Source organism: Hydra vulgaris, chromosome 01 (genome assembly GCF_038396675.1).
Source record: "Hydra vulgaris chromosome 01, alternate assembly HydraT2T_AEP".
Taxonomy (NCBI): domain Eukaryota; kingdom Metazoa; phylum Cnidaria; class Hydrozoa; order Anthoathecata; family Hydridae; genus Hydra; species Hydra vulgaris.
The window spans coordinates 64265892-64293585 of NC_088920.1; the positions used below are offsets into that span (position 1 = coordinate 64265892).

General features: G+C 27.1%; 1 protein-coding gene across 4 annotated transcripts in view; it reads left to right on the forward strand.

Annotated features, from left to right (window-relative positions):
- Window positions 1–27694, forward strand: part of LOC100201974 (BRCA2-interacting transcriptional repressor EMSY) — a 68846-nt gene that overhangs the window by 17763 nt on the left and 23389 nt on the right. For all 4 annotated transcript variants that reach the window (XM_065788933.1, XM_065788931.1, XM_065788932.1 and 1 more), the window contains 5 exons: window positions 4647–4704; window positions 8529–8570; window positions 8658–8732; window positions 9472–9629; window positions 19875–19949. In XM_065788933.1, coding sequence (XP_065645005.1) covers window positions 4647–4704; window positions 8529–8570; window positions 8658–8732; window positions 9472–9629; window positions 19875–19949 — 408 coding nt within the window. The remainder of the gene's footprint in view (window positions 1–4646; window positions 4705–8528; window positions 8571–8657; window positions 8733–9471; window positions 9630–19874; window positions 19950–27694) is intronic.

Below are 27694 nucleotides of genomic sequence, written 5' to 3' on the forward strand. Positions count from 1 at the left end.
ATGTTCAAGGAAAAAACTAGACGATTAAGAATTTTTAGAAGAAGCAACATTGCAAAGTTGTGATAATGGTTGCAGGATGGTTGCAAGAGCAAGAACATTTGTGCACCTTGTCTAAAAGAGAAAGGACATCATTAAAAGATCCGCCCCAGATATGGCAACAGTATTCCATACAAGGACAGATTTAAGATTTATAGAGATAAAGAATAGAATCTTGAGTAAGAATGGGGTGACCACAATAAAGAAATGCAACCATAGCAGGTGCTAATTTTGCAATGGATTTGATATATAGTTTTCAAGAAAGATAGAAAGTATTAGTTAATCCTAAAAGATGAAGAGTAGATGACTCATCAAGTATATTACCATTCATAAATATAGGAAGATCTAGACTGTTGTGATCAGGGATGCGGAGTCCCAAAAGGACTCCGGCTTTATATCTCTACTTTTTCCAAGTCTGTAGTGTCCAGAAGCTCTAAACATGTTTGTTGACTTATTATCTACTATAATAAAAAAATTAATGAGATTTAATAACTTGAAACTTATTGTTTTTAAGCCCGGAGTCCTGGAGTCCCGGAGTCCTTGCCGCCATTATACCTTAAGACTCCGGGCTTAAAAAACGATTGTTCTTCTAACCTAAAAGTCTTAAATTTTTTACTATTAGTAGTTCATAAACTTATTTATATTTTTAGAGCTCCTGGATAACAAAAACTAGGTTAAAGTATTCTTTTTGTGACTTTCAAATCAGGAGTCCTTTTTAGGACTCCGCATCCCTGGTTGTGATAATGATAAGCTGAAAAAAATGAGTTTTATTGAGTTAAAGTTCACCAGCCACTGAGAGCCTTGTGCTGTAGCAGAAGTGAAATCCTTTTCAAGCTCAAATATCCTCAAAGTATAGGGACAAGGATAGAACCTTATAGAACCCCTGAAGTTACAGGATATGATGAAGAGTACTGTCCACAAGGACAACTTTTATGGTACAATGGGTAAGGGAGGATTAAATAATCTTAAAGATGTTACCTGATGCACTGTAAGAGGAGAGCTTATGGAGAAAACCAGCATTCTAAAGGCTTTAGAAATCTCTCCACATCTATCTAATGCACAATAAAGCCTATCATTTATTACCATTAACAAATCAGCAGTAGAACAAGAAGATCGAAATCCATATTGATGATCAAAAAGTAAGTTATTAGACTCAAGATGAGAAATAAAGTGTTGGTTAGTTAAAGACTCAAAAACCTTACTTATGGTAGTAAGAAGACTAATAGGATGAATGTTAGACGAGTCAAATTCCTCTCCAGAATTTTTAAAAATAGGGATAACAGATGCCGCTTTCCAGCAGGCTAGAAAAAAAGACTGACAAACACTTGTTAAATAGTTTTGAAAGTATAGACGACAGCTCCAGAGAACACTTCTGCAAGACTATAACAGGTATGTTGTCCAGACCACAAGTTATAGAAGAGTCTAAGCAGGAAATCACTTTAGAAGCTGGAGTGATACCAAGGTCAGGCAATGAATTAACCTGTTCGTTGGCTATATCAGATAGAACACAACTAGTAGAATCAAGCAAGGATATTGATGAGAAGTTCTTAGCAAACAATTCAGCTTTGTCTTTAGTGAGGTGACAAAATATGAACCATACAAGAGAGGTGGAATAACAGATTTGTTTATATTATAGACACTGTTAAAGATTCTCCAGAAGTCATGAGAGCCTAATTTTGAGATGAAATACGAGATTTTGAAACCTGAGAGTAGCGGGCTTTGGCGTTAGACAAAACATTTTTACAATGGTTTCTAGCATTAGTAAACAGACATCTATTTTCTGGAGAATTGATTTGCTGATATAAAAGTAATGGTTACGATTGGAAATTACAGCAGCACAATGAGAGGAAAACCTTGGAGAAGAGTGAAGCTTCATTTGAAATTGTCAAGAGGAAATAAAAGATTCTATGCCAGCCTAAACCCAAGAAGTAATGTAAAAAGCACATTTGTCAGCAGTAAGATGAAAGATTTCTAGCCAAGGGCATCACGAAGAAAATTATGAAAAGAGTCCCAGTCAGCTTGAAGATAGTTATAAGAGGTACAATGATAAGGGAATGATGAAGAAGAAGAATGAGATAATAGTTTTTGAGTGATCAAACCGTGATCAGAAGTACCTAAGGGTGAATATGGAGAAGCTGAGCACTGACTAGGATCAGAATCAAGACATAAATCGAGTAAGGAAGGTAAATGATTCGGATTGTCTGGAAAGCGAGTTAGAAAGTTGACTATTTGTGTATATACACAAGTCAAGCGAAGAAGGTAAAAGATTCGGATTGTCTGGAAAGCGAGTAGGAAAATTGACTATTTGTGTTAGAGATTGAGAAAGGCAAAAGTTGTTAGCTTTAAAGCCTACAGAATAACTAACACTAATGCCAAGCCACTCAGTGTGATAAGCAAGTCACCAGCAACAACAATATTGACTGAAGGATAAAGAGAAAGAGCTTGGTCAATTTCATCAGAAATAACATCAGTCTTGAGATGAAGGAGAGCAATATAGAACAGAGAGAAAGGCGATAGAGTGAAGTATATATTCTATTGATAGCTAAATTAGCATCTGCTAATGTTGCTTCTCTTTATCATGCTTGCCATTAATATATTCCTGATTCCATTCTCTACCTCTACAATTCTCTCATTTGCCCCTGTGTGGAATATTATTGTCATATTTTGCTTATTCTAATGATGCTCTTTCTCCTTTAGACAATGTGCAAATTACAATTTGCATTGTAACTGCAGTTAGACATGTTCTTTTGGCTCTGCCAAGCTTAGCTTCTCTCCCATTAATCACATTCTGAGTCTGTCGTAAATTTGCATTTCTTTTTCTTTTTTACAAATACTATTTACAAGTTTTTAGCGTGACTTATTTTTTGGATGACCCCGAATAAAAACTTTAGACAAAAACATTCTACAATTTAATTCGAGCCCTGAGAAATTTAGATATGTTATTTTTTTAATTTAGACGTTATTTTTTTAAATTAAGCTTTAAACTTTGATTTTAATTTTTTAAATCAACTACCAATAAATGACACTTTAATTTGTGCTGTTCCTTTGAATTTGTGCTGTTCCTTAAGTATTGTTACTACTTTTTAATATTTCATATTTATTTATATCAATTGAGGTTTAATGTCTGTCATTTTAAGGTTTCTTTGTTTTTTTATTTTAACTTATTTTATTTTGCAGTAAGATTAGATGCATTCTCTTAATACCTTTGAATTATACAGTTTGTTATTAAGTTTGTCCAATCTATAAAATGCAATTCAGCTAGTTTTATTACCTCTTTACAATCTTTGAAAATATTTTCTCTATTTCATACACAAACTTGGCAATATGTTTTATAAAATATGTAATGCAATAACTTAATGTATTCTTTAATGTAACTTATTACCGTTTTTGTAACTATAGTAACTAAAGTAACATTTTTTGTTACTATAGTTGTTAAGTAGCATCTGATAATCTAAAAGCATAAAGTTCAGAGTTGTTTCAAACAAATATAATTGTAATTTTTCAATTACTTTTCTAATGAGTGTTTGCTCTATATTTTATTACAAAACTATTTATAACAGATCATTTAAATTCACAAATTTAAATAAAAACAGTCAAATGTTATAGTTAACACTGGAGCATTAAAAAACTTCAAAACAGTGTCTTTTTAATTAATATCGTTTAGTATTATTGAATAAAGCAGTTGCAGTTTTCTTTGTTGTTTTAGGTATTAACATTAAGCCAAACCTATTAGTTATGTGAATAATAGGTTTCATGTTCTACATACTCCTAGAACTGTCTTTCATTGTATCTTTTTAAAGATTTTATGTATATTGTGATGCTGTGAGATATTAATTTATTTCCGTTATAAGCTCACATAGGTACATCAATAAATCCATCTGATTTTTTTTTTCCCATAATGGCCATTTTAACAAAGAAGATTTGCTGTCCTGATTAATCAAATACAATGAAACATAACTGTAGTCTGTAATAATGTTCACATGTTGCTTTATGAAAGTGGCAGATATTTTTAGATATTTTTGATTGATTGAAAAGTAATTATCAAGTATGAGAAATTCATAGAGGTGTTTATAATAGCTAACCAATTAAAAAACGCTCTAAATGTTTTTTCCTTGATTAAGTCCATTTCTTAATATAGAGTTTATGTTGGATATGATGTATTTACTAATTCTGCCAATCTTGTTCTTTGCAGGGTTATTTAAATGGCTGGGTTGTTTCTAAATCTATCCTTATGGTCTTTTGTGCAATAAAGCAGTTAAATAATCTATAAAATGAAGTGAGCAAGAAAAATCCTTTAATGTGTGAGTTTAAGATCAACTACTTTACATTAACGAGAAATATTTCTTACTACACAATATATTGATATTGAAATATTGTAAATTTATGTGTTGGTTATGGAGGTGCTGCACAGTTTAGAGATATTGTTTTTTTTTGTTTTTGCATTGGATAAAAAAATGTTTTTTAAAATTTTGAATTTATTATATCGCATTAAAAAAAATTTACCAAGTTAAAGATTTTAATTGTATTTTAAATTGATTTTATTGTATGAAAGTTATTATAATTTTTCTTACAATGAATTTCAAAGTTTTTTAATTTTATTCAAATTTTAGAATTGGATGCTTATTCAGCTGTAGTAACAGCTTTTAGAGCACAAGGAGATGTCAATAGGTATATTTTATAATTAATGTTGCTAAGTAACAACTATCTAACAACTTTTTCATACAACCCAACACAAAACTATTTAAAAAGAAAGCAATTTTTTTATTTAAATGTAAGCAAGAACACAATTAATTGCTGTGGATATACTTAGAGTTGCAAAAAAACGCGTTTTTTTCCTCTTGCGTTTTTTTGGGTCAAAAAAGTGTGTTTTTTGACCCAAAAAAACTTCTCTCACATGCTGCACTTGAAGCTGGTAGCTGAAGAGTTCTAGACGCAACTTTTGATAGTTCAGTAAAGGAACACAATCCTTTCCACCAATTTATGGGTTGAGTTATTCCAAATGCAGTCCAAATAGAAGGTTTTGAAAATATACCACCCTTTGATTGGTAATTAGCCAAGTCAAACATAATTTCTTTATTTACCTCAGGCATACTTGCAACAATGTTGTGTATCGCCTCACATGCATCAATCTATAAAAAGATTTTTCTTTCAATAATTTTAAAATTACTTTATTAATTTAAATAGTATTTTCAAATTTGAAAATAGTAATAATATAAATCAAAATTTTTAAAAAATTTTACTTTTAATGCCCAAGGCTAAAATGTATTTGGTTTTAAGAATCATATATGAATTATGTGTAGTAAATACCTTTTGTTCTCCAGTAAAGACTCTGCCTTGAAATTTGGAATCTAGTATATTGGCAGCCAAGTGAATTTCTGTTAAACAAAAATCTTTTCTTTTCTTAAAGATTTTTTTGGCTTCTTCTTCTTCCTTCTTTGAGAATGGGCTAACTGTTAAGTTTTTAAAAATGTGGTCCTCCAAGAAGTGAAAAATTTCCACAACAGTAGATAACATGGGAGTATTTGATTCAATTTTCTTTATTGCATCAGCTATTGGTGACAGCAATTTGAAAAAACCTTCAATCCTATCCCAAAAAACATTTGATAAAAGAATATTTTTTGTTACTGAATTAAGTCCACTGTTTTCAGAAATAGCCAATGTTTTTAATGGTTGCTCATTTTTCTGTATGCTATCTAAGCATGCTACAGTTGATCCCCACCTTTAAATAAAATACAAAGAAATTATGATAATTTAATAAATTTAGAGTAAAGTAATTTACTAAATGAAATCTATTTTTATGAATGTATAATAAAATTAGTTACATGGTTCAATTTTTTTGGTAATGTACAGTATATTTATATTTTTAGTTGTATTACCTAGTTCGTACAGGTAGTTTCAAGAAAATGCATGTTACTACATCAGCTGATTTTTTTTGTATATCTCTAAATGCTGCAACAGATAAATGAGAATTTTTTATTTCTTTAACAATATCAGTTATTTGTGACAAAAACACTTAAAGTTGTCAATTTTAGAAAATCTGTGAACAGTAAATTTAAACCATGTGAAATGCATCCATAACAATGAAGATGGGGATAACAATCTTTTAGACGAGTCCACGCATTTTTCATATTTGCAGCATTGTCAGTCACAATGCCCAAAACTTTGTTAGGATTTATTTCTTCTAAAACTTTATTTCATTTTCCATATATTCACCAGAATGGCTTAATGTTCCTACAAAACAGTTTAGTATATATTATATATACTGTACTATATAAATATTATAAATCTATTTACTGATATATTATTTCTGCTTACTGAAATGGTTTTCAGTGTTATTTGTTATAAATTTAATATCAAAGTTAATTATAAAATAGTATGCATATTTTAAAAGTCTACCAGTCTGTTAAGTAAATCCATTGTATACAGTACTAGAATTATGGTTTTACCTGTAGGCAATGTCTTTCACAAAATGGGTGATGAAGAAGGTAATGTCATTACAAAGTTTATGATAGCTTCATTTCTGTAAAGAAGAAACAGCATATAAACAAATAGGATCTGTTTATTAACTAAATAATATAGGTTAAATTGCATCAACTAATATTATAATAAATTGTTACTGTACCTTAAATTGCTCCATCTATCACACATAAATCCAAGATAATCTGCAGTTGCTACCATTTCTTTAACATTTGCTGAAATCCTTCAAAATTCATTATCTAATAACACATTTGACACTTCATGTCTTGACGAAAGCTTATAAGCAGGATGTAACTTGTTCAAAAAGATTTTCCAATAGTTATTTTCTACTATATGGAGTGGTGATCCACTAGCATATATTGCTCTAACTAGGTGTGTATCAATCAATTCCTGCAAAAGATAATGTCATACTGGTACATCAGTGAATCATGAAAGAAATCTTAAATTTAAAAATTATGAACTTTTAATAAGCTAGTTGCCATATTAGTTAATTTTTCAAATAAATCTTAAAATTTCAAAATACAATACACACCTTTTCAGTTTTTGTCATGCTGTCAAACACGGAACATGGTGTTTTACTTCTACGAATTGATTCAGAAGAGGATGTTCCGAAGGAATCAGATTGTGGATTTTTTGTGTTTGGTTCAGCATCTCCAGAAGAGTCTTGCTGTTTTTGACTATGACCTGATTTATTTGCATATAGGCTTTTTACTTCTTCAGGACATTTTCGACATTTTTCAATATGCTTAGTTATTCGAGTTCAGTTTTTAGAGATAATGTCAAAGCAAAAAAAACATTTAACTCTTTCCATTTTTCTAATTTGTTTCATAGGTATAAATAAATTGGAAACTACGGTTTTATTTCTCCCCCCTGTATGGCCTGTTTTACTCATTTTTATAATTAAAATTTACTATGTTAAGCAAAATATCTAAAATTTAGATATAATTAAATAGAGAACATAATTGATTATTAAAAAGAGCTTTTAAAACTCCTTATAACTTTTTATTTGCAACTCAAAACTTTAAAAGTACAGTAAATAAATGAAATAATAGTAATAATAATATATATATATATATATATATATATATATATATATATATATATATATATATATATATATATATAATATACATAAATATATATATATATATATATATATATATATATATATATATATATATATATATATATATATATATATACATATATATATATATATCAAATAGTAAATAAAATTAAGTAAATGTAGTTAAGTATAATAAACTTAAATAAGAAGTGTTTTTTGTGTCAATATATAACAATAAAGTCAATAAAAATTAAATAGAGGAAGATAAAATTAACTAATAATTTTATATACAGGACTGCTATAACCATGTAAACCTAAACATTAATAATAAAACAAATACCTTTAAACATACCAAAAGAAAAAGAATTTTAGTCAAATTCAGCCTTAGTTTTCCTATATAAATCTGAAATTAAAATATGTTTAATAATATTGCCATTAAAGTTAAATTTAGTAGCTTAAATGATGAGTTTATAAATATTTCCCAAAAAAACCAAAAAAATGGAACCCTGCGTTTTTTTTTTCAAAAAAAGACCAAAAAAACAAAAACCAAAAAAACGCGTTACATCTCTAGATATACTCCTGCATCTCATTAATTGTAAGATAATGAAATAGGTATTAAACAAAGTAACTGTTTTGCGTAAACAACTGTACTTACGGAATAAATAGTTACTCATGGAATGTCTTAAGTTATCTTTTTTATCACCAGGACTAACGCCATAGTCATTTGTAAAGCATTAAAGTTAGTTATGATTTAAAAAAAATAGTTACTCATGGACATGAAATAAAGCTATAGTCATACATAAAGCATTAAGGTTATTCATGATTAAAAAAACTTCATTTTTCCTTTCAATTATAAAAACCATTGTTCCATTTTTTAGCAATATAATGAGTATATTAAAAGATTTCAATGACACTGAGATTTAAAATTATTTTATTTTCAATTCTTTAGATCAAAAAAATGTGTTTTAACAGACTTAGCAAATCATTTAAGGTTGGTTATTGTATATTGTGGTTTCTTTAAATATTGCTTAAAAATTTAATAATTTTTTTCAAAAAACCATTATTATCTTTTTTTTAGTATTTCCACTGAGCGACACAGAGCTGAAGTTCGTCGTGTGGTTAATGATGAACGACTAAATGCTGTTGCGGAGTGGTATTATATTTTTACTTTTTTACTAAATTTTTATTTTTTGTCTCTAAGGCAATAAGTTATGCAGAAGCATTTGTTAGGAAATTTTTAAAAATTTCCTAACAAATGCTTGTTAAAACAATTAAAAACAATTATAAATAACAGTTAAATAACAATTTAAAAGTTTTTAAATTAAAATAATCATCTAAACTAAATACTAGTTAAGTACATATAAATTTTTATTTTATAATATCTATACTTATTTACTAGGTAGTCAACCTTTTCTGAAAAAAACACACAAAAAATCCTTCTATTAAAGCATTGTATAATGTTTATGAGTATATTTAAAAGTGTTTTAAAAATTTTGTCTAAACTAAACTTTTGTATTTCAAACAAACACCGAGGTTTGTTCCTCTTCCTCCTCCCAATTGAGAGGGTTGCCATTCAACAAATTGCCAAAAGATTATTTAATAAAATTTGAGTTCTATTAATAAATTTTTATTTAATTTAGGAATACACAAAAAATTTTTTTATCAGACACCCACTAGACTTGGGGTCTAAAGTTGGGCAAAACGTTTTGGGTATTTATGTTCTCAAGTTTTAATTTCGGTCGGAAAGTTATCTCATGCACTAAATAAAACTGTACCCCCCCCCCCTTTTTTTTAGCATATATGTAATAATTTTGTATGTATAAAAAAATATGTTAATGACTTGATTTGTATTAATTTTATTTTAAAATTTTATATCCTTTGATCTTTCATAGTATGCAAGGTAGTGGTACTTCTACTGAGTGGATGTATGAAGGACGTCGATTGATTTCACTTATGCCTCGACTTGTTCCTCAAACAATATTTACAGCAAAAGCTACAGTTGCAGCAAATCAAGCGACAGAAGAAAACCTGAAACTTCCTTTAAAAACAGGTTTTTTAAAGATTTTTTAAAAACAAAAACAAGATTTTTTTTTTAAGTTTGTTTTACAGATTAATTGAAAAATTTTTACAGATTAATAAATAATATGCTGAAATTAATAGCTAAATCAGTAAAAGAAAGAAATAGAAACTAATTTTAAAAAAATAAGGCTTTCTTCAGCTTTTTTGATAAGAAATAATAGTAACTTTTAAAAAATTTTAAATTAAAAAAAAATCTTTTCGTTTGTATTTTTCTGTTTTTTAACTATTACAAATTGTTTTGATTATTTATGAAATATTCCTAAATTAAAATTGAGTTTAAAAAGAAGTTAAACTTCATATACTATCTTTGTTCTCAACATATGCTGATGATTATCTACTATACTGGCCTGATAAGATAAACACAGTAACTCAATTTTCAAGAGTTTTTTTTTGGGGGTAATACTATTCATTACTATTTTCTCGACCTGGTGTTTAGGTAACACTGTATGTGATCTATAAGTATCTGTATTAGATGTTTTAATTTCACAGTATCTGCAGAAATGTTTATAAGAATGTTTGCTACATTATAAATGGCACGAAATAAATATTTTGCAGATACTATATTCTATCTTACCACTGCAGTATAACATACAGGGTGGATGCTCGAAATCCAGACAATTTTAAATTTACCTGCATTTTTTTCTTTTTAAATTCTATGTTGCAAAACTCAAACATTAATCAAAACAAACATTGTACTCTTGGGGAAAAAAATAAAAATTGCAAATTGAGTCCCTCTGCGTCGGGCACTCTGTCCTAGAGATTATAAAATGGTTTGGCTTCCCAAAAAGCAAAGTTTATGATATTGCAAAGAGGTTTAATGATGGTGCAGAGTCTGTAGAACGAAAAGAAAAGACTGCTCACAAACCAATCAGGAATAAGGCCTTCATCAGCAGAGTACAGAAGTTGATTAACAAAAACCCCAGCACCTCCATCAGGAAACTGAGCAAAGATATGAATGTGTCTCATTACACCATGAGAAGAGTGATCTGTGATGACCTTAGGTACAAGTCCTATGTCCTGAAAGTCAGGCAGATGCTGTCTGCTTCAACGAAGGAGAAGAAAGTGGCTAAGTGTTCCGTTCTTTTAGCATCAATAAAACATGAAGCTGCCGGTAAACTTCGTTTTTTCAGCGATGAGAAAATTTTTACTGTGGATGCCAAAGTGAACAGAAGAAATGACAGATGGTTGGCTCAAGACCCAGAAGATGTCCCAGTGATTGGTCAGACAAAATTTCTGACCAATCACTGGTGAAACCTGGGATGGACAAGTGTTCCAATGGTAGGCCATATGTGTTTCAGCAAGACTCAGCTCCTGCTCATACCTCCAATTTGGTACAGGGTTGGCTTGAAGAGAATCTCCCTATGTTCTAGTCGAAGCACTTTTGGTCTCCAAACTCACCAGATCTCAATCCATTGGACTATTATGTCTGGGGTACTTTAAAATGTGAGACCAATAAATCAAGTCACAACACTGTTGAATCTCTAAAGCGAGCAATTACTACTACAGCTGCCAACATGTTTGCCGATGAGGTGGAGCACGCCTGCTCCAGGTTCAGGAAGCGCATCGAGCAAGTCATTGAAACTAAAGGCAGCTGGATTGAGTGAAATGAAAGCTCTTATATGTGTACATTACTGTTTAAAATTTCAGAAATATAGCTTTGAAACTAATACTTTTATTGTAATTTTTATTTTGTGTCAAAAAAGTCCAGAATTCGAGCATGCACCCTTTATTTAGGTATATGTTTGCTGACTTTTTTTGCTTGTTTTTTTCCATACAGTTTTATCAAAAAAAGAGCGAAAAAAAAAAAGCAAAGAATAATTTGAAAAAAATACTGTTGCATATATATATATATATATATATATATATATATATTAGGGTGTCCCAAAAAACAACATTTTTGAAAAATATATGCAGAGACCCCCTTAATGTGTTTTATCTAATACAAAAACACTAGATTTATAAATTTTTTGAATAAAAAATATTTTAAGGGGTCCCTCAAGACCCTCGAATATTTAATGGGTCCCTAATATTTTCAAAAAACATTTTTATATTTGAAATCTATATTATTTTTGAAATTTTTATATAATTTTGCTTCATTTGAGTACCAGGTTGACATACTTTTAAAAAACTTTTTTTTTGAAAATATTAGGGACTCTTTAAATACTCGAGGGTCTTGAGAGACCCCTTAAAATATTTTTTATTCAAAAAAATTTTAAATCTAGTGTTTTTGTATTAGATAGAACACAATAAGGGCGTCTCTGCATATATTTTTCAAAAATGTTGTTTTTTGGGACACTCTAATATATATATATATATATATATATATATATATATATATATATATATATATATATATATATATATATATATTTATATATATATATATGCTTACTTAAGCAGTATAAAGTCAAAAATATCTTAACAAGTTTATATATATATAAACATGTTAAGATATTTTTGATCTTATACTACTTAAGTAAGCATATATATATATATATATATATATATATATATATATATATATATATATATATATATATATATATATATATATATATATATATATATATAAATGACAAAATAAATTTATATGACAATTTAGTATGCAATATTTCTATGTGTTTACCAATGGTATTGCTGCCATTAACTGATAAAGCATTTAATTAGTTATCTAATATTGTTGATAGATAATTAATTTTGTTTTTGGGGTTCAACTGTCAATGTTACCCCTATATGGGGTAAAATTGACAGTAATATGTTTTATTCTGTAAATGTTTAAGTTACATCCTGAGGGGTAACATCATTGGAATTTTGACAAACAATATAGAGGAAACATTTTTTATGTGAAAAATAAGCAGCATTAAAAAGTTATAAAATTGCAATGAAAATGTTTTTTTTTTTTTTTTTGAAAAATATCAATTAGCTCCAGTTCTGAAAATGCAAAATTTAAAAAAGTATATTGTTTTATGATTAAAAGTTTTTAAATGATTTTGATGTATTAATTACACTTTTTTTTTTTTTTAAGAATTACTCTCTAATTAAGGTTTGTTTTTTTGATTCCATTTCATGTAATTGTGAAAGATTTATTGGGTGTAAGACATTCCACCAACTTTTGCTTGATTCTTGGCTCATGTGGTGACTTAAGCATTCCTGTCAATGTTATCCCAAAACTGAAATATGTGTTTAAAAAAAAATGCTACAAAAAAATCTCAAATGCTTAGTATTGAGAAACAACAGCATAAAAACACATTTGATATGATTTTATAGTATGGCTTTACTTTTTTTTGGGCTAAAGTTTTTCAGCAACAAAAAAACTAGAAATTTGTTTAATTTATGCCCTCCGTATTGTGTTGTTATTTACACTTACTATTATGTGGATAAAAATAGTTATATTTGTTCATTTAACATCTGGCTACAACATCTGTTAAAATATTTTAAACAATAATCAACAGGTGACTGGTAAAAACATTTAATCTAATACATACCAATGTTACCCGCATTTCAAAGTAACCCCATGTTAGCTTACTCAATCTATATGTAAGGCCACAATTTTCTAATATCATTTTTGCGCTCTTAAGGTAAAAAAGTGTGCTTTAGTTTTTCTGAAAAAGAAGAAAAAATGAAGAATAATGGAAGAAAAAATTGCTGCCTTGTGCCAAACCCTCAGTCAATGTAGCAGCACTCTGTTGCAGGTTAGGCTGTTTGATAGTCAATGTATGTACTGAAGCCCCCACAACTTCCTGTTTTTTTATGATGTCATCCGCTTATGTCTAATGCTGCATTTATATATGTATATACTTTTTTTCTAAAAAGTGTGTTTTTGCCTTTTGTGTTGTAATTATTTTATTTAGAAGTTAAATAAAAAGTTTGTTTTATTTATTTTATTTAGTTATGTTAGAAATTTTTTAAAAAAGGTTCTTTCTTTCATTTTTATTTTAATTGTTTTGTTTACAATTTAAATAAAAGATATCCTTGGGAGAGGTAATAAGATCAGTTCCATGAATGAGAAACGGAATGTTAGATCTTTATTTTTTTAATTACGCTGTTGAAGATTTTTTAAAAGAGTCTAACTTCTGAGATAAGATACAAGATTTAGTGACCTGAGAATAATAGAGCTTTACAAGAGAGTCTTTTGAAAAAGATGACAAAAATGATTAAGATTGCACAAGAAGGTGAAAACCGTGGGGTAGAATGAGGTTTTACTTAAAACCAACAAGAAGGAATAAAAGCTTTCATTTCTGCCTGGATCCTGGAGGTTACATAGGAAAGAGAAAAGATATCAGCCAAAGGACTGCCATGAACAAAAACATCAAAAGAATCCCAGTCATCTTTACGGTTGTAATAAGTTGTGCAATGATAGCGTTAGTCTGAATAAAAAGTATGAAATAAAAGATTTATAGAGATCAGAGTCCACCTAAAGAAAAAGAAAAAGGAGAAACTGAACACAAACCAGGGTCAGAAACAATACACAAATCAAGGAGTGAAGATTAATGATTAGGGTTGTTAGAAAAATGAGTCACAAAGTTAACTATCTGAGTAATAGATTGAGAAATGCAGAAGTTATAGGCTTTAGTGCTAGCAGGGTCAGTGGTGTTAGAGCCAAGCCATTCAGTGTGATTGGCATTAAAGTCACCAATAACAACATTATTGGCAGAGGGGTAAAGAAAAAGTTCATGGTCAATTTTATCAGAAATTACAATTACTAAAAGAGTGCAGTCTTCGGAGAAGGAGAATGATAAAGAACAAAAAGAAAAGTGATATAGTGAAGAGATGCTAAGCTGAAGTACATAAAAAATGCTCAATGGATGCAAACCTAATTTCTTGACAAATAGGGGAATTAATGCGTAAGTACACACCCAAGGCAAGCGTGTGACAGTTAAAGTCTTTGCAAATTAAAGGAGAGTACCCATCAATACTGAGATCCAAAGAGGGAACAGCTGAATGCAAATTAGTCACACAAAAAGCATGCAATTCTGATAAATTTTGCAAAAGGTATAATTTAACTGATGGAAGGTTACTTTGCAGATCATGAATCTTTCTGAAAGATGTTGAAACAGTTTGGTAGTGGGGATTTTTTTATGTTTAATATTTTGGTTTACTTTGGACATGATTTAAGTTCAAAGAGAACTTGACTCATTCCTAGATAGAGCACAGCCTCCTAAGCATTCCAAGCAATGCAGTTGTCTCAGTCCTATTGATTAACCCAAAGTTGTAATGTTGGGCACCTTATGTGGCTTTGGCAATACACACCAAAAGCATCAACAGGGACACCATCCCTGCAAAACATGATAACTGGTAATATTCTGATATTTTTCAGCTATTGATGGAATCAGCTACCACAGAGTTTGGGAAACCTGACTACTAGCCAGCCTTAGAACCATAAAACAGAGTTTTAGAGCTTTACCCTCATTAGGAGATAACATAAAGCGTTGCATAGCTACTATTAAGGGGGCATCTATTACTAAAAATCTATGAATAGAGTCATCGTCCTAAGCAGTTTAGTTGCATTCTGAAGATAAAAATCTTTATTTAAAGCAATTAGAGCCATCTGGTAGAGTGAGATATTTTACTATGAAGCCTGATGATCCTAAAAAATGCATCCTTCAAAGAAAATTAAAATTAAAAACATTCCATCAATGCCATCAACTTCAATTCTGAATTTATACAGAGAGGAACACGAAAGTAGTAATGAGACAGTAAGTGACTGTGGGGGTGTATATGAACCCTCAATAAATATTATTAAACAAAAAATTAAACAGAGGATAGTTGAGGCTGTTAAATTGGTTTGTCAAGCAAACAATAAAGTACACAAAATGCTGTCACAGTGTTTCAACAACTTCAGATGGCTTGTGTCGATCATCCTGCACCAACTCAACCAGCAATCTATATGGCAGTCATCAGAGAAGGTAAAAAGTTACAAATTAAATTGAGAAAAGAATTAAAAGTCGAGGTTTGGTTTTGCATTTTGATTAAAACAAGATGGCTGGGGTGGAACATCAAGTAGTCGTAATAAAGAACAACAAAAAAGGGGTTAGACTAAAGCCAATGGTATTGAAGAATGGAAAGTCAGAGACAATGAAAGGAAGAACTTTGAGAACTTTTGAATGAATATGATTTATGGGGATCTATAAAAATGATCATGACAGACACTGCAAATGTTAACACTGGGAAAACAAGTGGCGTGATAAAGAGATTAATGACAAATTTTGAAAGTGTTGGCTTTCATAAACCTCTCTATGTTGGTTGTCAACACCATATATTAGATCAATTATTAAAGTTGTGTCTGGATGACTTTTTGGAGGTAATACCAATTCACCTGAACTTTCATATTATTTTGTTAAAGCAATGCATAGTAAATATAACTATTTAACATTAAACTTTGACAATAGTGGTATACAATTGAAATAGAATGAACTGAAATAGAGAGATGATTTGCAATGCTTTTGGAATGAAAAAAAGTTTCTTAAGGTTAATTTTAAAAGTTTACCAAATATTAATCAATCTAGATGGAACTCCCGAGCAATTTATTTACTACTTGCTTACATAATAGTTCCTTCAGACAGACAAAAACTTGAGATGGCAAATAAACTTGTTGCTAAAAAATCAGCAGGTATCTGGTTTTCAAGTCGAATGTTAAACCCTGAAAATGGTAAAGAATTGGAGGAAGCCATTAAAGATCATCCAAATGCTATCAATACATTCACGAAGTTTTGGTGTGATATTCCTTCACCTATAAATACACAAAGATCCAACATTTGTGCCAAACGAGCAGTAAAAGTTTTAGAAAATATCCAAAGCAAATGCAAACCTTTTTAGTTAATTTTATCAATATAGTTTTTAAACATTTTGATGTTTTGTTAATTTTATCAATATAGCTTTATTTACGTAATATTTATCTTTATTACTTATTTGAACATAATTTATTATTTTGAAACAAAGCAGAAAACATTTTACTTCAAATAGCCAGAAAAGAATTTTTGAGGCATTTAATCACATGACATTTGTTATGTGATTAAAAGCTTTTAGTTTGGCTTTCTAGTGGGTCATTGCGTGAGTTTTTTTCTAGAAGCATTATAATGAAACTAAATTCTCCTAATATTTACAAAAGCTCATCAGAATATGACATGCTCATTAAGTTTGTAAAAATATTATACCCCTAATGTATATATTAATATATATATGGTTATATATATATATATATATATATATATATATATATATATATATATATATATATATATATATACATATACATATACATATATATATATATATATATATATATATATATATATATATATATATATATATATATATATATATACATATATATATATATATATATATATATATATATATATATATATATATACATATATATATATATATATACATATATATATATATATATATATATATACATATATATATATATATATACATACATATATATATATATATATATATATATATATATATATATATACATATATATATATATACATATATATATATATATATATATATATATATATATATATATATATATATATATATATATATATACATATCATTATATATTATAAGGGTGTCCCTTATTTGAGTTAAAGTTTGTTTTTTTTGGATTTTGAAATGCATACCTCCTATTTCTTTTTAAACTATCTAGAATTACTAAAATACAAAATTTTATCTTCATATGACAACATTAACGCATGCCAACAGAAATCTGAAGGTTATGAAAATTGTTCTTTTAGCTGCATCATTAACTGCACTTAAGAAAAGAATTTTTCTTTTTGTCTCTATATAAATAGCATCTTCATTCCACATTGAAATGGGCCTCTGGAGGAAATTCTCGTTAATTTTAAATCAAGAAAACAAATTTGTGCTCTTGACAGACACAAAGTCAAAGTGCTCATATCCTTGGCGCTAATTTTAATCTGGGATTGCAACAAACGTATCTTTAAAAAGTGAATAGCTCTAGCCATCCACTTCGCTTGATGCATTGCTGCAAGAGGTCTGGTTTTGATTTTTTCTCATTATTAACTCTTAAGAAAATAACAGATAGTTCAATCAGTTCCCGATAATCGTTGTACAATTGTTTTTTTCAAAAAACTATTGTACATGAAGAACAATTCTTCAAATGTTGTATAGATAAAATGTTGTTTGATGATATCAGTGTATGTTTCAATATCAGCCATATTAATAATTTTCAACTTATCTCTAAACTTTTTAAACATTGGGATATCAGGGCTACTTGTGATTTGGTGGTTTTTTGTATCAAACACAAATTTTAAAACCAGTTCGTAAACTTGATGGTCGCAATCAAAAAGTAGTAATTCCCTGTCTAGTTTTTGTTCCAAAAGCACACAAGCTCAAGAAATCAACACAGCTTAGATATAGTGCTTCTACTACAGCCTGAAGTATATAGACATAATCCCTTTTGCTTAAAATGTGATAAAAAGTTTTTGCCTTCTTCCTTTTTGTTGTAGTTTTAGAACTTACCATTTGAAAGGTTGGGGTAAGGGTTCCTCAAAGCTTTTATTGGTGCTGGTGTGTTGATCGTGATGTTCTTGCATTTGTATAAAATCTTTTGTAGTAAGAGATGACTATAAACTCCCAAAACACATTTGCTTATGTCTTTTTTTTCTTCTTTTAATATCCTCTGTCTTGCTATTTCTTTATTTTCGGCTATTTTTCATCTGCAAAAAATTAGCTGAAAATGAAGCTAAACATCTTTGACGCCCTGGTTCTCCTTTTATCCGTTCCAAAGTATTAGCATGTTCTATATCAAATAAATTGTAATAAAAGTCCTCCTCGCAGTGCTTGTAAGCATCTTTTTTTTTTTTTTTGAAATTTTTTTGCAACTCCTACCAAACATGTTGAAGATTTACAAGTTTTTTTAAATGATGAGATTTGCGCTTTCACTAACAGTCAATTTAACTTCGTAAATGATAAAAAAATTACTGCAAGAACTTGACAGTTAGACGGTAACTTTGCGCCTTCTATTTGATAATTCACGTCACTGAAAAAAAAAATTTTTTTAATTACTTTTGAATTCCACTGCCATGTGTTAATCATGAGAATAACTGAATCATGATTTTCTAAAACCTATATATATATATATATATATATATATATATATATATATATAGATATATATATCAGGCCTTGTTAAGAAGCGTTACGCAGCTCGCTTGCGAAAAGGCGATTTGCCTACGCGTTCAGCAGTTTTGCGCTACGCAAAAACTTATATCTTTTAGAATATTTAAATTATCTTTTGATTGTCGTTAACGCGACGTTTATTCAGAAGAAATAAAGTCGTAAGTAAAAGCATTTAACCGCAATTGTAAACTTATAGATTTTTTGTTTAAGAAACAGTTTGTTTCATAATTTTTTTTGTTGTTAAAAATTAGTTAAAAAAAAATAAAGTTTTATTTTAAGGAATTAAATATATAAATTCCTTTTAAATTCAAAAATTATTTTCAGTCATAATAGTTTAAAAAATGCACGATTTATTTTGATGTAAATATTCTATTAATAAGATATTTTGTTTATTGTTAATTCAATAACGTAGAGTTTTAATGACGTTCGTTTAATTTATGAAAATAAATTATGATCACGAATATGTTATCTGTAACTGATAAATAATTAAAAAAAACTCTTTATTGTTTAAAAACATTATTAAAAAGAGTTCACAAATTAAATAAGAAAAAGTTTATTAACAGTTATTAAAACAACCAAAAATTAACTGTAAAATCATAAGAAAATAAACAAACATTATTTTACGTTTCATGAAAAAAATATTTTTTTTTCAAAATAAAATTTAATTCATATTTGAAATAATAAGAATGATTTTTTAAATAAGAACTTAGGTTTTATTTTACTTTTGTTATAGTGAGAAAAAAACAAACTGTATGATTTTAAAAGCGTTAATAAAATAACTTTAATTACAATGCGTACTTGAAAAGACGCTAGTGATGCAATATAACTTCTAACGATGCAAAATATATTTGCTAAGTTGAGTTACTTAGAAATGTGTTACGCGTTTTCGCTACGCAGCGAAATCTCGTAACAATATATATATATATATATATATATATATATATATATATTTATATTTATATATATATATATATATATATATACACACACACGTATGTATATTTATATATGGGCTTATTCACGCATCCAAAATAATCATATATTTATTTTCTAGAAATTGAATTACATCCTTTAGTTTCTAAACCTAAAGGGCTAACACCAAAGGGTACTCAAGCTACGGATCAAAAAGGTAATTTAATAAATTTAAAAAATTTATTGACAATAGAATAAAATTTTGATATATAATTTTGATATATAATTTTATATATAAATTTTGATATATAAATTTTGATATATAAATTTTGATATATAATTTTGATATTATAAAATATTGATAATAGAATAAAAATTGTAAATTATGATGTATCATCACTTTTAAGTGCATGTTTTTGTTTTTTTTAATGAGTTAATATTATTAAAAGTTAAGAAAAAAAATGGAATAGAAATTCAAAATGTTTTTGACTGCTTTAATGAATTTTTTTAATTTTTTTTTTAAATATTTACATGCTTGCATACATACATACATACATACATCAACCCTCGGAATTTGGGTCAGCATTCGGCAATGCCAACCTAACTGCCGACTTGAAAGTGTTTGAGGTTGGCAATTTTTTGCAGACCTCTAACACTTTCAGGTCGGCAAAAATTATTCAATTCTATGTTTTATGTTTAGACCTTTGTATCAAATAGTTTTTGCCGACCTGATGCTGACCTCAAAAAGATTGAGGTATGCAAATTATTGCTGACCTAATTTTTCTAATTCTGAGGGTTGCATACATATATACATGCATGCATGCATACATTCTAAGTTTTTATCAAATTCGATAATTGTTATTCAATAAAAAAAATATTTATATATATTTATCTTGATATTATAGTATAAAATTTCATCATAAAACCCAAATGAAATAATTATTTATTATCCCAATTATTTTTAAAGGGATTCTCAAGTGCCAAGACAAGTTGTTTTTATGTCTTAAGTAATCCTTAAAGAATAAGTTTCTAGTTAATTTAACTTTCCAAAACAAATTATTTACCAAGATATTAACAAAAAAAATTCGTAATTTTTAAACTTGTTTTTTTTTCTCTCAAAGGTAAATTCCAGCTCTTTAATTTTTTTTTTTAAATACTGGTCTGATTAATATGCTTTTGTAGTTAATAATTGAGATCAATACAATAAATTTCTTTTAAATAAGTTAAAGTTGTTATGTTATAATTGGGTTTTCTCTTTTGCAGTTAATTTTTATGTAGAAGAATGTTTTAATATATAATCCTCTATAGAATGCATAGTAACCAAATTCAAATAACAATAATGTAAAAGTCTCACTTTTATTTGTATTATTATATAAACAAAACTAATATAAGTGCTATACAAATCAAATATTAGATATGCAAATTTAAATATTATCTGACATTTTGTTGCATTAGTTTGACAAAGTTCTGATTTTTTTTATAAGAGAATTTAGAAAAAAAATAAGAAAAAAAGATTTACTTGCAACTCTCCTAATATAGGAAAAATCAGTTAGAACCTTGTCAAACCAATGCAACGATTTGTTAAAATCAGGTTCGGCTAATAAAATCATAAAGCCAAAAATACTTTTTTTTTTCAGTTTTATTTTAAAATAATGCAAGTAAGTTTTGTTACATAGTGAATGAAAACAAAATACTTTAATCAGTGTTTCACAGGAAGATGTGTGATTGCACATCATTATATTACCAGGCAAATCACATTTTGCTTTGACGACTTCACCGCAGCTATTTCAAAAATGCGCTGAATGAAAAATATCATGAATTATATCTTAGGTGAAATAAATTACATTGAAACCTTTTTTAGCAAACATTTTTATGTTAGCGAAATGCCTTTAAATAAAGTAACATTTTATTGATAACGATTTTTTTTTTAAAGTATCATTGACAGTTTCTTATGTAATTTTTTAATTTATATTATATAAATTATTTAAGTATGCATTTTTTATAATAAATTTTATGTTAAAAAAAAAGTCTTTAACGAATTTCAATATAAGAATTATTAAAGTTAATTTTACATTTAAGAAGGTAAAAAAAAAAAGTCATTTTTTTGAAAGCCGTTATAATTAAATAAGTTTGATCTTTAATGCTATTATATTATTAAAACACTTTTTAATAAAGTAACAAACACTTCTAATGAATTTTTATATTAAGTATTAATAAACTGTTGTTCTTTTTTTATTTAAAAAACTATTTTTTATGATAAATGTTAATCTTTTGTAACAAATTTTAAAAAAAAAAAGTACAAATATTAAAAAAAAGAATGAAATGGTTTTTTAATGTGTAATTATTTACTAATTTACATTTACATGGAAACTGATATTTTCAAATTACTAAAAAAAAACACATTGTAATTTAGATTAAGTGTGGTTGTTTTTTAAACAATCATTAAAAGTAAATTGCTCTTTTTATATTAAGGGTTTCTGATATTCTATTAACATTATTTAAAATAAAAAAATTATTCTGAACGTTTTTAAAAACATTTAAATAAACTAAGTATTTTAGTTTGTTGTGTTTTATTTAAGTTTGGTTACACACACACACACACACACACACACACACACACACACACACACACACACACACACACACACACACACAAACACACACACATTTTGGTAAGAGATGTTTAAAAAAAAAAAAAAAAAAAATATATATATATATATATATATATATATATATATATATATTTATATATATATATATATTAGACCAGTTCAAAAAAAATATTTTTTAATAATTAAGTGGCTAGATGTTTAAATGTTGTTAATTGATGAAGTAAATCATTAAAGTTTCAAAGCATTATTCCAATATTTAGTAACATCTCAATTAAGTTTTCTTTTCAATGGGGCCCTAAAATTAAAAAAAAAAGTTCCTTAAAAGTAGGTCAACCTAGTACTCAAAAGAAGCAAAATAATATATAAATTTCAAAAATAATAATTGTTTTATAAAAAATAAATTAAAAAAAATTTATTTTTATTAAAAACTTGTAAAAATGTACTTTTTTTATTTCTAGTTAAAAAACCATAGTTTTTGTGTTCATAAGTTTGCAATTTTGAACTAATTTTCCGGACCACAAACCACATTAAATCAAAGGGTAGCCCAAATAAAGTTCAAAAAAATTCATAAAAAGCTCATAAAAAGCTTTTTATTTTTTATTTCTTTTTTTATTTGTTACATAATTCTTTCGTCAAAAAATGTTTGAATTAGTATCACACTCATGAAACTACTTCAACGAAGTAGATTTTTATACTTTCAAACTTCTTGTATATTGTCAGATCGCGATTTTATTTTTAACTATTTATGTTATAAAAAAATTATATCAAACAAAAATGCAACTTCTTATTGATTTAAGTATTGAAGTATAATTTAGTGACTTAGTTTTGCTTCGTTGTTTTGATATATGTATTTTAAAATGTTACGCAGTAAACTTAATTAACGGTTAATGGTTTTTATATTTCTTGATATTTTTTATTCAAATTAATTATTTAATTTTTTTCTAAAATTTCTTTTTAAATTACATTTTTTATCTTAAAAAAATAACACAAGAATAATTTGAAATAATAATAAATAAGAATAATAACTTTCCATTTATTAAATATTGACGTCATTACTTTGTTTCCTTTTCGAATGTCCTTGATTGCAAACATTCTAAACAACAGAATTGTTTTAAATTTGAGTTGCAATAAATAATAGCTAATAAAAAACCTATACTATGAACAAAAACTAATTTTAAAAATTACTCTATTATTAATATTTATTTTTATTATAAACGATGTGTGGAATATTACAAACAATAAATCAAATAAATCTTACTTGATATTTTCACAAGATTAAAAATACTCTGCAGTTTCAATTTTCTTATAATGGTTTTCTAATTTTCTATTCTTATTTTATTCGCGCATTTTTGTATTCACATTGTGTTTCCACGTGCACATTCCATTATTGAAATTAGCGATTATAACGACTTTAAACTGCTCATTCATTACGTTAGTGCAAAAGAGAACGTTGTTGTGCTTTATATATTTTATATCAGTGCTTTGATAACAGAATATTTTTAATAAAAAATCTTTTTTAAATATTTTATGAAAATAAAAAAATAATCCCGAACTATTGGATGAGCGTTATTTTATACGATCGTTATAAGCTGAACGCGCGTTGTTTATTGCGCCTAGAACGTTTGAAAATTACGTTTACGGGCGCATTTTACGAGCGGAGCGCGATTGCGCTCGCTTCATCACAAGCTCTGTATATATATATATATATATATATATATATATATATATATATATATTGTGTTTTAGCTTTAGTTAAGTTTTTTTTTAATTTTCTCTTTCGTTAAGATTTTTTTTCTTTTTTAAAGAAAAGTTTTTTTAGATAAGTTTAAGTAAGTTTTTTAGCGTATTTTAAATTTTGAAAACATGTTAAAAGCCATGGTCAAATTGTCTAAACAAAGTATTTTTTGCTTGGTCATATAATTGCATGCAATTGCACGTCTTCCTGTGAAACACTGTTAATGTACTTGAAATTAAACCAGTAGAAAAGCAATATTATTTATTTAATTACAAATTTTATTTTTCAAAAATCTACAGTTGGACTGTTTAATGTAGCCCTAATGTTTATATATATATATATATAAAACCTGTTTGTGTAAACGAAGTTGTTTAAAAGAACTCTATTGATTATTATTTAACTCTATACATTTATTATTCAAACCAGATATTTTTATAAGAGAAAAAACTATGTAGATCTATGAAATTAATCTCTCAACTGGAAGTATAATGGCGAAACAACAAATGTTTTTTATTAATATCTCAATAAATAGTTTTTTTTGGTAAATTTAATAAACTCCAAAAGAGTAAAACATAAGGCAGAACAATAATGTAGTCAAATGTTGTGTATAAATTTTTACACAGAATTATACTCTACTCATAAAAGCACTTTTTATCCATATGAAGATACTTTTAGATTTATATGCACATTTTATTTTATGTGTGTACCACTTGAGATAGGAAGTAATTGTTACACAAACGTCTTTTTGATAGAGTCTGTTGATTCTAAGGCATAAATACTCCCATTTGTTCCGTATGATATATTCAACCCTTGGAATTAGAAAAAATGAGGTTGGCAATAAATTGCCGACCTCAAACTGCTAAAAAAAAAGAAATGAATTCTTAACGAAAAAAAACTTATTTAAAAAATATAAATGGCGCTCAGAATTAATAATTCTAAACTTTTCTTCTTTTAAATTTTTTTATAAAGGTAAGCGACACTCTTGTTATAAGTAGCAACTTACTATTAATGATTGTTTAATAAGGAAACAATAGTTCTTCAATTTATCAAAGAGTATAATTCTTTATATGTGTATTTATGGTTTATTTCAACAAGATTCTAATAAAATTAATGCTAGTTGAATTATATAATAAATAAAAAAGTAAATATTTTTTTATAACCATTTCATGCTTTGCATAGTTTGCAAAGTTTACAATATTTGAAACAATTCTTCTCAAGTAAGGTAAACAAAAAAGTAATTAAATCATTGTGTTACTATAGAAATATATAAATCTCTTTTTAGCAGTGTCTATGAAATGTTTTGAAAACTTCTGCAATGTACCAGACCCCTAAATAGCGGTCTGTAATGATTAGTATCCTAACTGCAGGATAAATATGTATTTAATAATTTTATGTTTTACCTAAGTCCATCAGTTTATTATACTATAATATATATTTGAAATTAATATATAAAGGACTTATTATGTTTTAAGTGAATTATAAATTTATTTTGTATTTTGCAAACTAAAAGTTTTTATTGCATTAAATTATTTTAAAGCAAACTTTTATGGTTAACTGAAAAGGTAGAAATAATTTATGAGGAGAAAGCGATACTGCTTCACAATACCGCTGATGATGTTTAGTAAGGGGGTTTTTTAATATATTTGTATGTATGTGTTCTGTATGGACCTTTGGTGCTGGTTCACCTGTAATGGCTCAATGTTCATCCAAACGTAATTCACTATCTATTTATTTATGTTTGTGCTTGGTCGCCTGTATGTTTATTTGATTATCAGTATAATTTGTTTGTGCTCGGTCATCTGTATGTTTATTTGATTATCAGTATTATTAACTTTAATCATAGCTATTTTTTTAATTTCATTAAAAACATAGTTGTTGTCTTGTAAAATCAATCATAAAAAGTTTTAAAAGTTTTAAAAGATTTACATATAAATAATAAAAAATTAATCCATATTTATATAATTTACTAAATAATATTATAATATAATTTTTAATAAAACTTACTCAACTTTATAATTAAGAAAATTTTATTTTAATTTTATTTTTATAAACAATCAGTGCAAGTAAATCATCGATTTATTTATATGTGCTTTGCTAATGTAAAAACATTTAATTACAAAAGATTAATGTTCCGAACATGGTTATGAAGTTAATTTTTTAGACGTGTTAAAACTTAATTTTTTGTTGCAAAAATAAATATTATATGCTTGGTCAGGAGTTGAGTTTAATTGCATCTGCTTCCCGACCAAGCCTGATAACTTAATTAACATTAAGTTTCTTAAGCCATATTTCCGTCCAGATGACTATTACATTTATTTATATTTGTAGTTTTTGTGAGTCAGTTAAGCTGCTGCATTTTCTTTCTTGTTGTTGTACTCCTCATGTTCTTCATCCGTATAGATACATCTATACGGATGAAGAACATGAGGAGTACAACAACAAGAAAGAAAATGCAGCAGCAGTACAACAACAAGAAAGAAAATTTTCATCACCTAAATTTTTATTTAAAAGTGTAATAATCCCTAATTTTTTTAAAGTAACAGCAATGTAAACCACATAACATATTATATACAGCAACATAAACCACATAACATTTTATATGCAACAACATACACTACATAACATATTATATCTAGCAATATAAACCATGTAACATATATGCAGCAACATGAACCACATAACATATTACAAAAAACAATTGGATCAAAATTAGTTTCTAAAAAAACACTAGTGTTTTTTGTATATAAAAGTGTATGTATACAAAAGAGTGTATACAAAAACAACTTTGTATACATCAACTCAAGTATAATTTTTAAAATATGAAGTTTCTTAGTGCTTCAAGGTGAGCATCAAATATTTAACAGTCAATCTGTACATATAATATTAATCTCAAAATATAAAATGTTATATTTAGAAATCATAAAACTTTAAATTATTATTAACTACAGTTTAATTAAAAAAATTTTTATATAAAAAAGTACTTCATAGTACTTAGGAATCCCTTAACAAAATATACTCATACTTTAATCTTCCAAATTATCAAAGTGAGGAACTAGCTTGGAGCCAGTCCCGGAGCCAGCTCCACCTGGAAATATTTCAGCTCCGGTCAGCTCATTGTAAAAATACTAGCTCCAGATAGTAGTGATTTCACCGGTTATTCGTTTGGAACAATGGTTAACCGTCCCCATTAACCATCACTTAACCAACTATTCGTTTTTGAATGAAGTCCTTATTTTTTGGTAATAGTGCATACATGTATTATTATAATGTAATTATTTTATTATATATTTTGTTGTTAATCATAATGCATAACAAATAAATTGTTTTTCTTAAATTTACTGAAAATAATATATTACACTAGGCTTGGTCGGGAAAAGAATTGCAATTGCACTCTAATCTTGACTACGCATACAATATTTAGTTGTGATATTGATGTTTTGAGAACATTCAAGTTTAAGTATGTTTCCATGTACGCATAACAGTTAATTTTTAAAATATACGCTAAAAAATTAACTTCACAACTTTAATCTTTACTATTCAAATGTTTTTGTATTGATTTTTATAATTTACATTTATAATTTTTTTATATAAAAGTGGTTCTATATTAGCAAATGT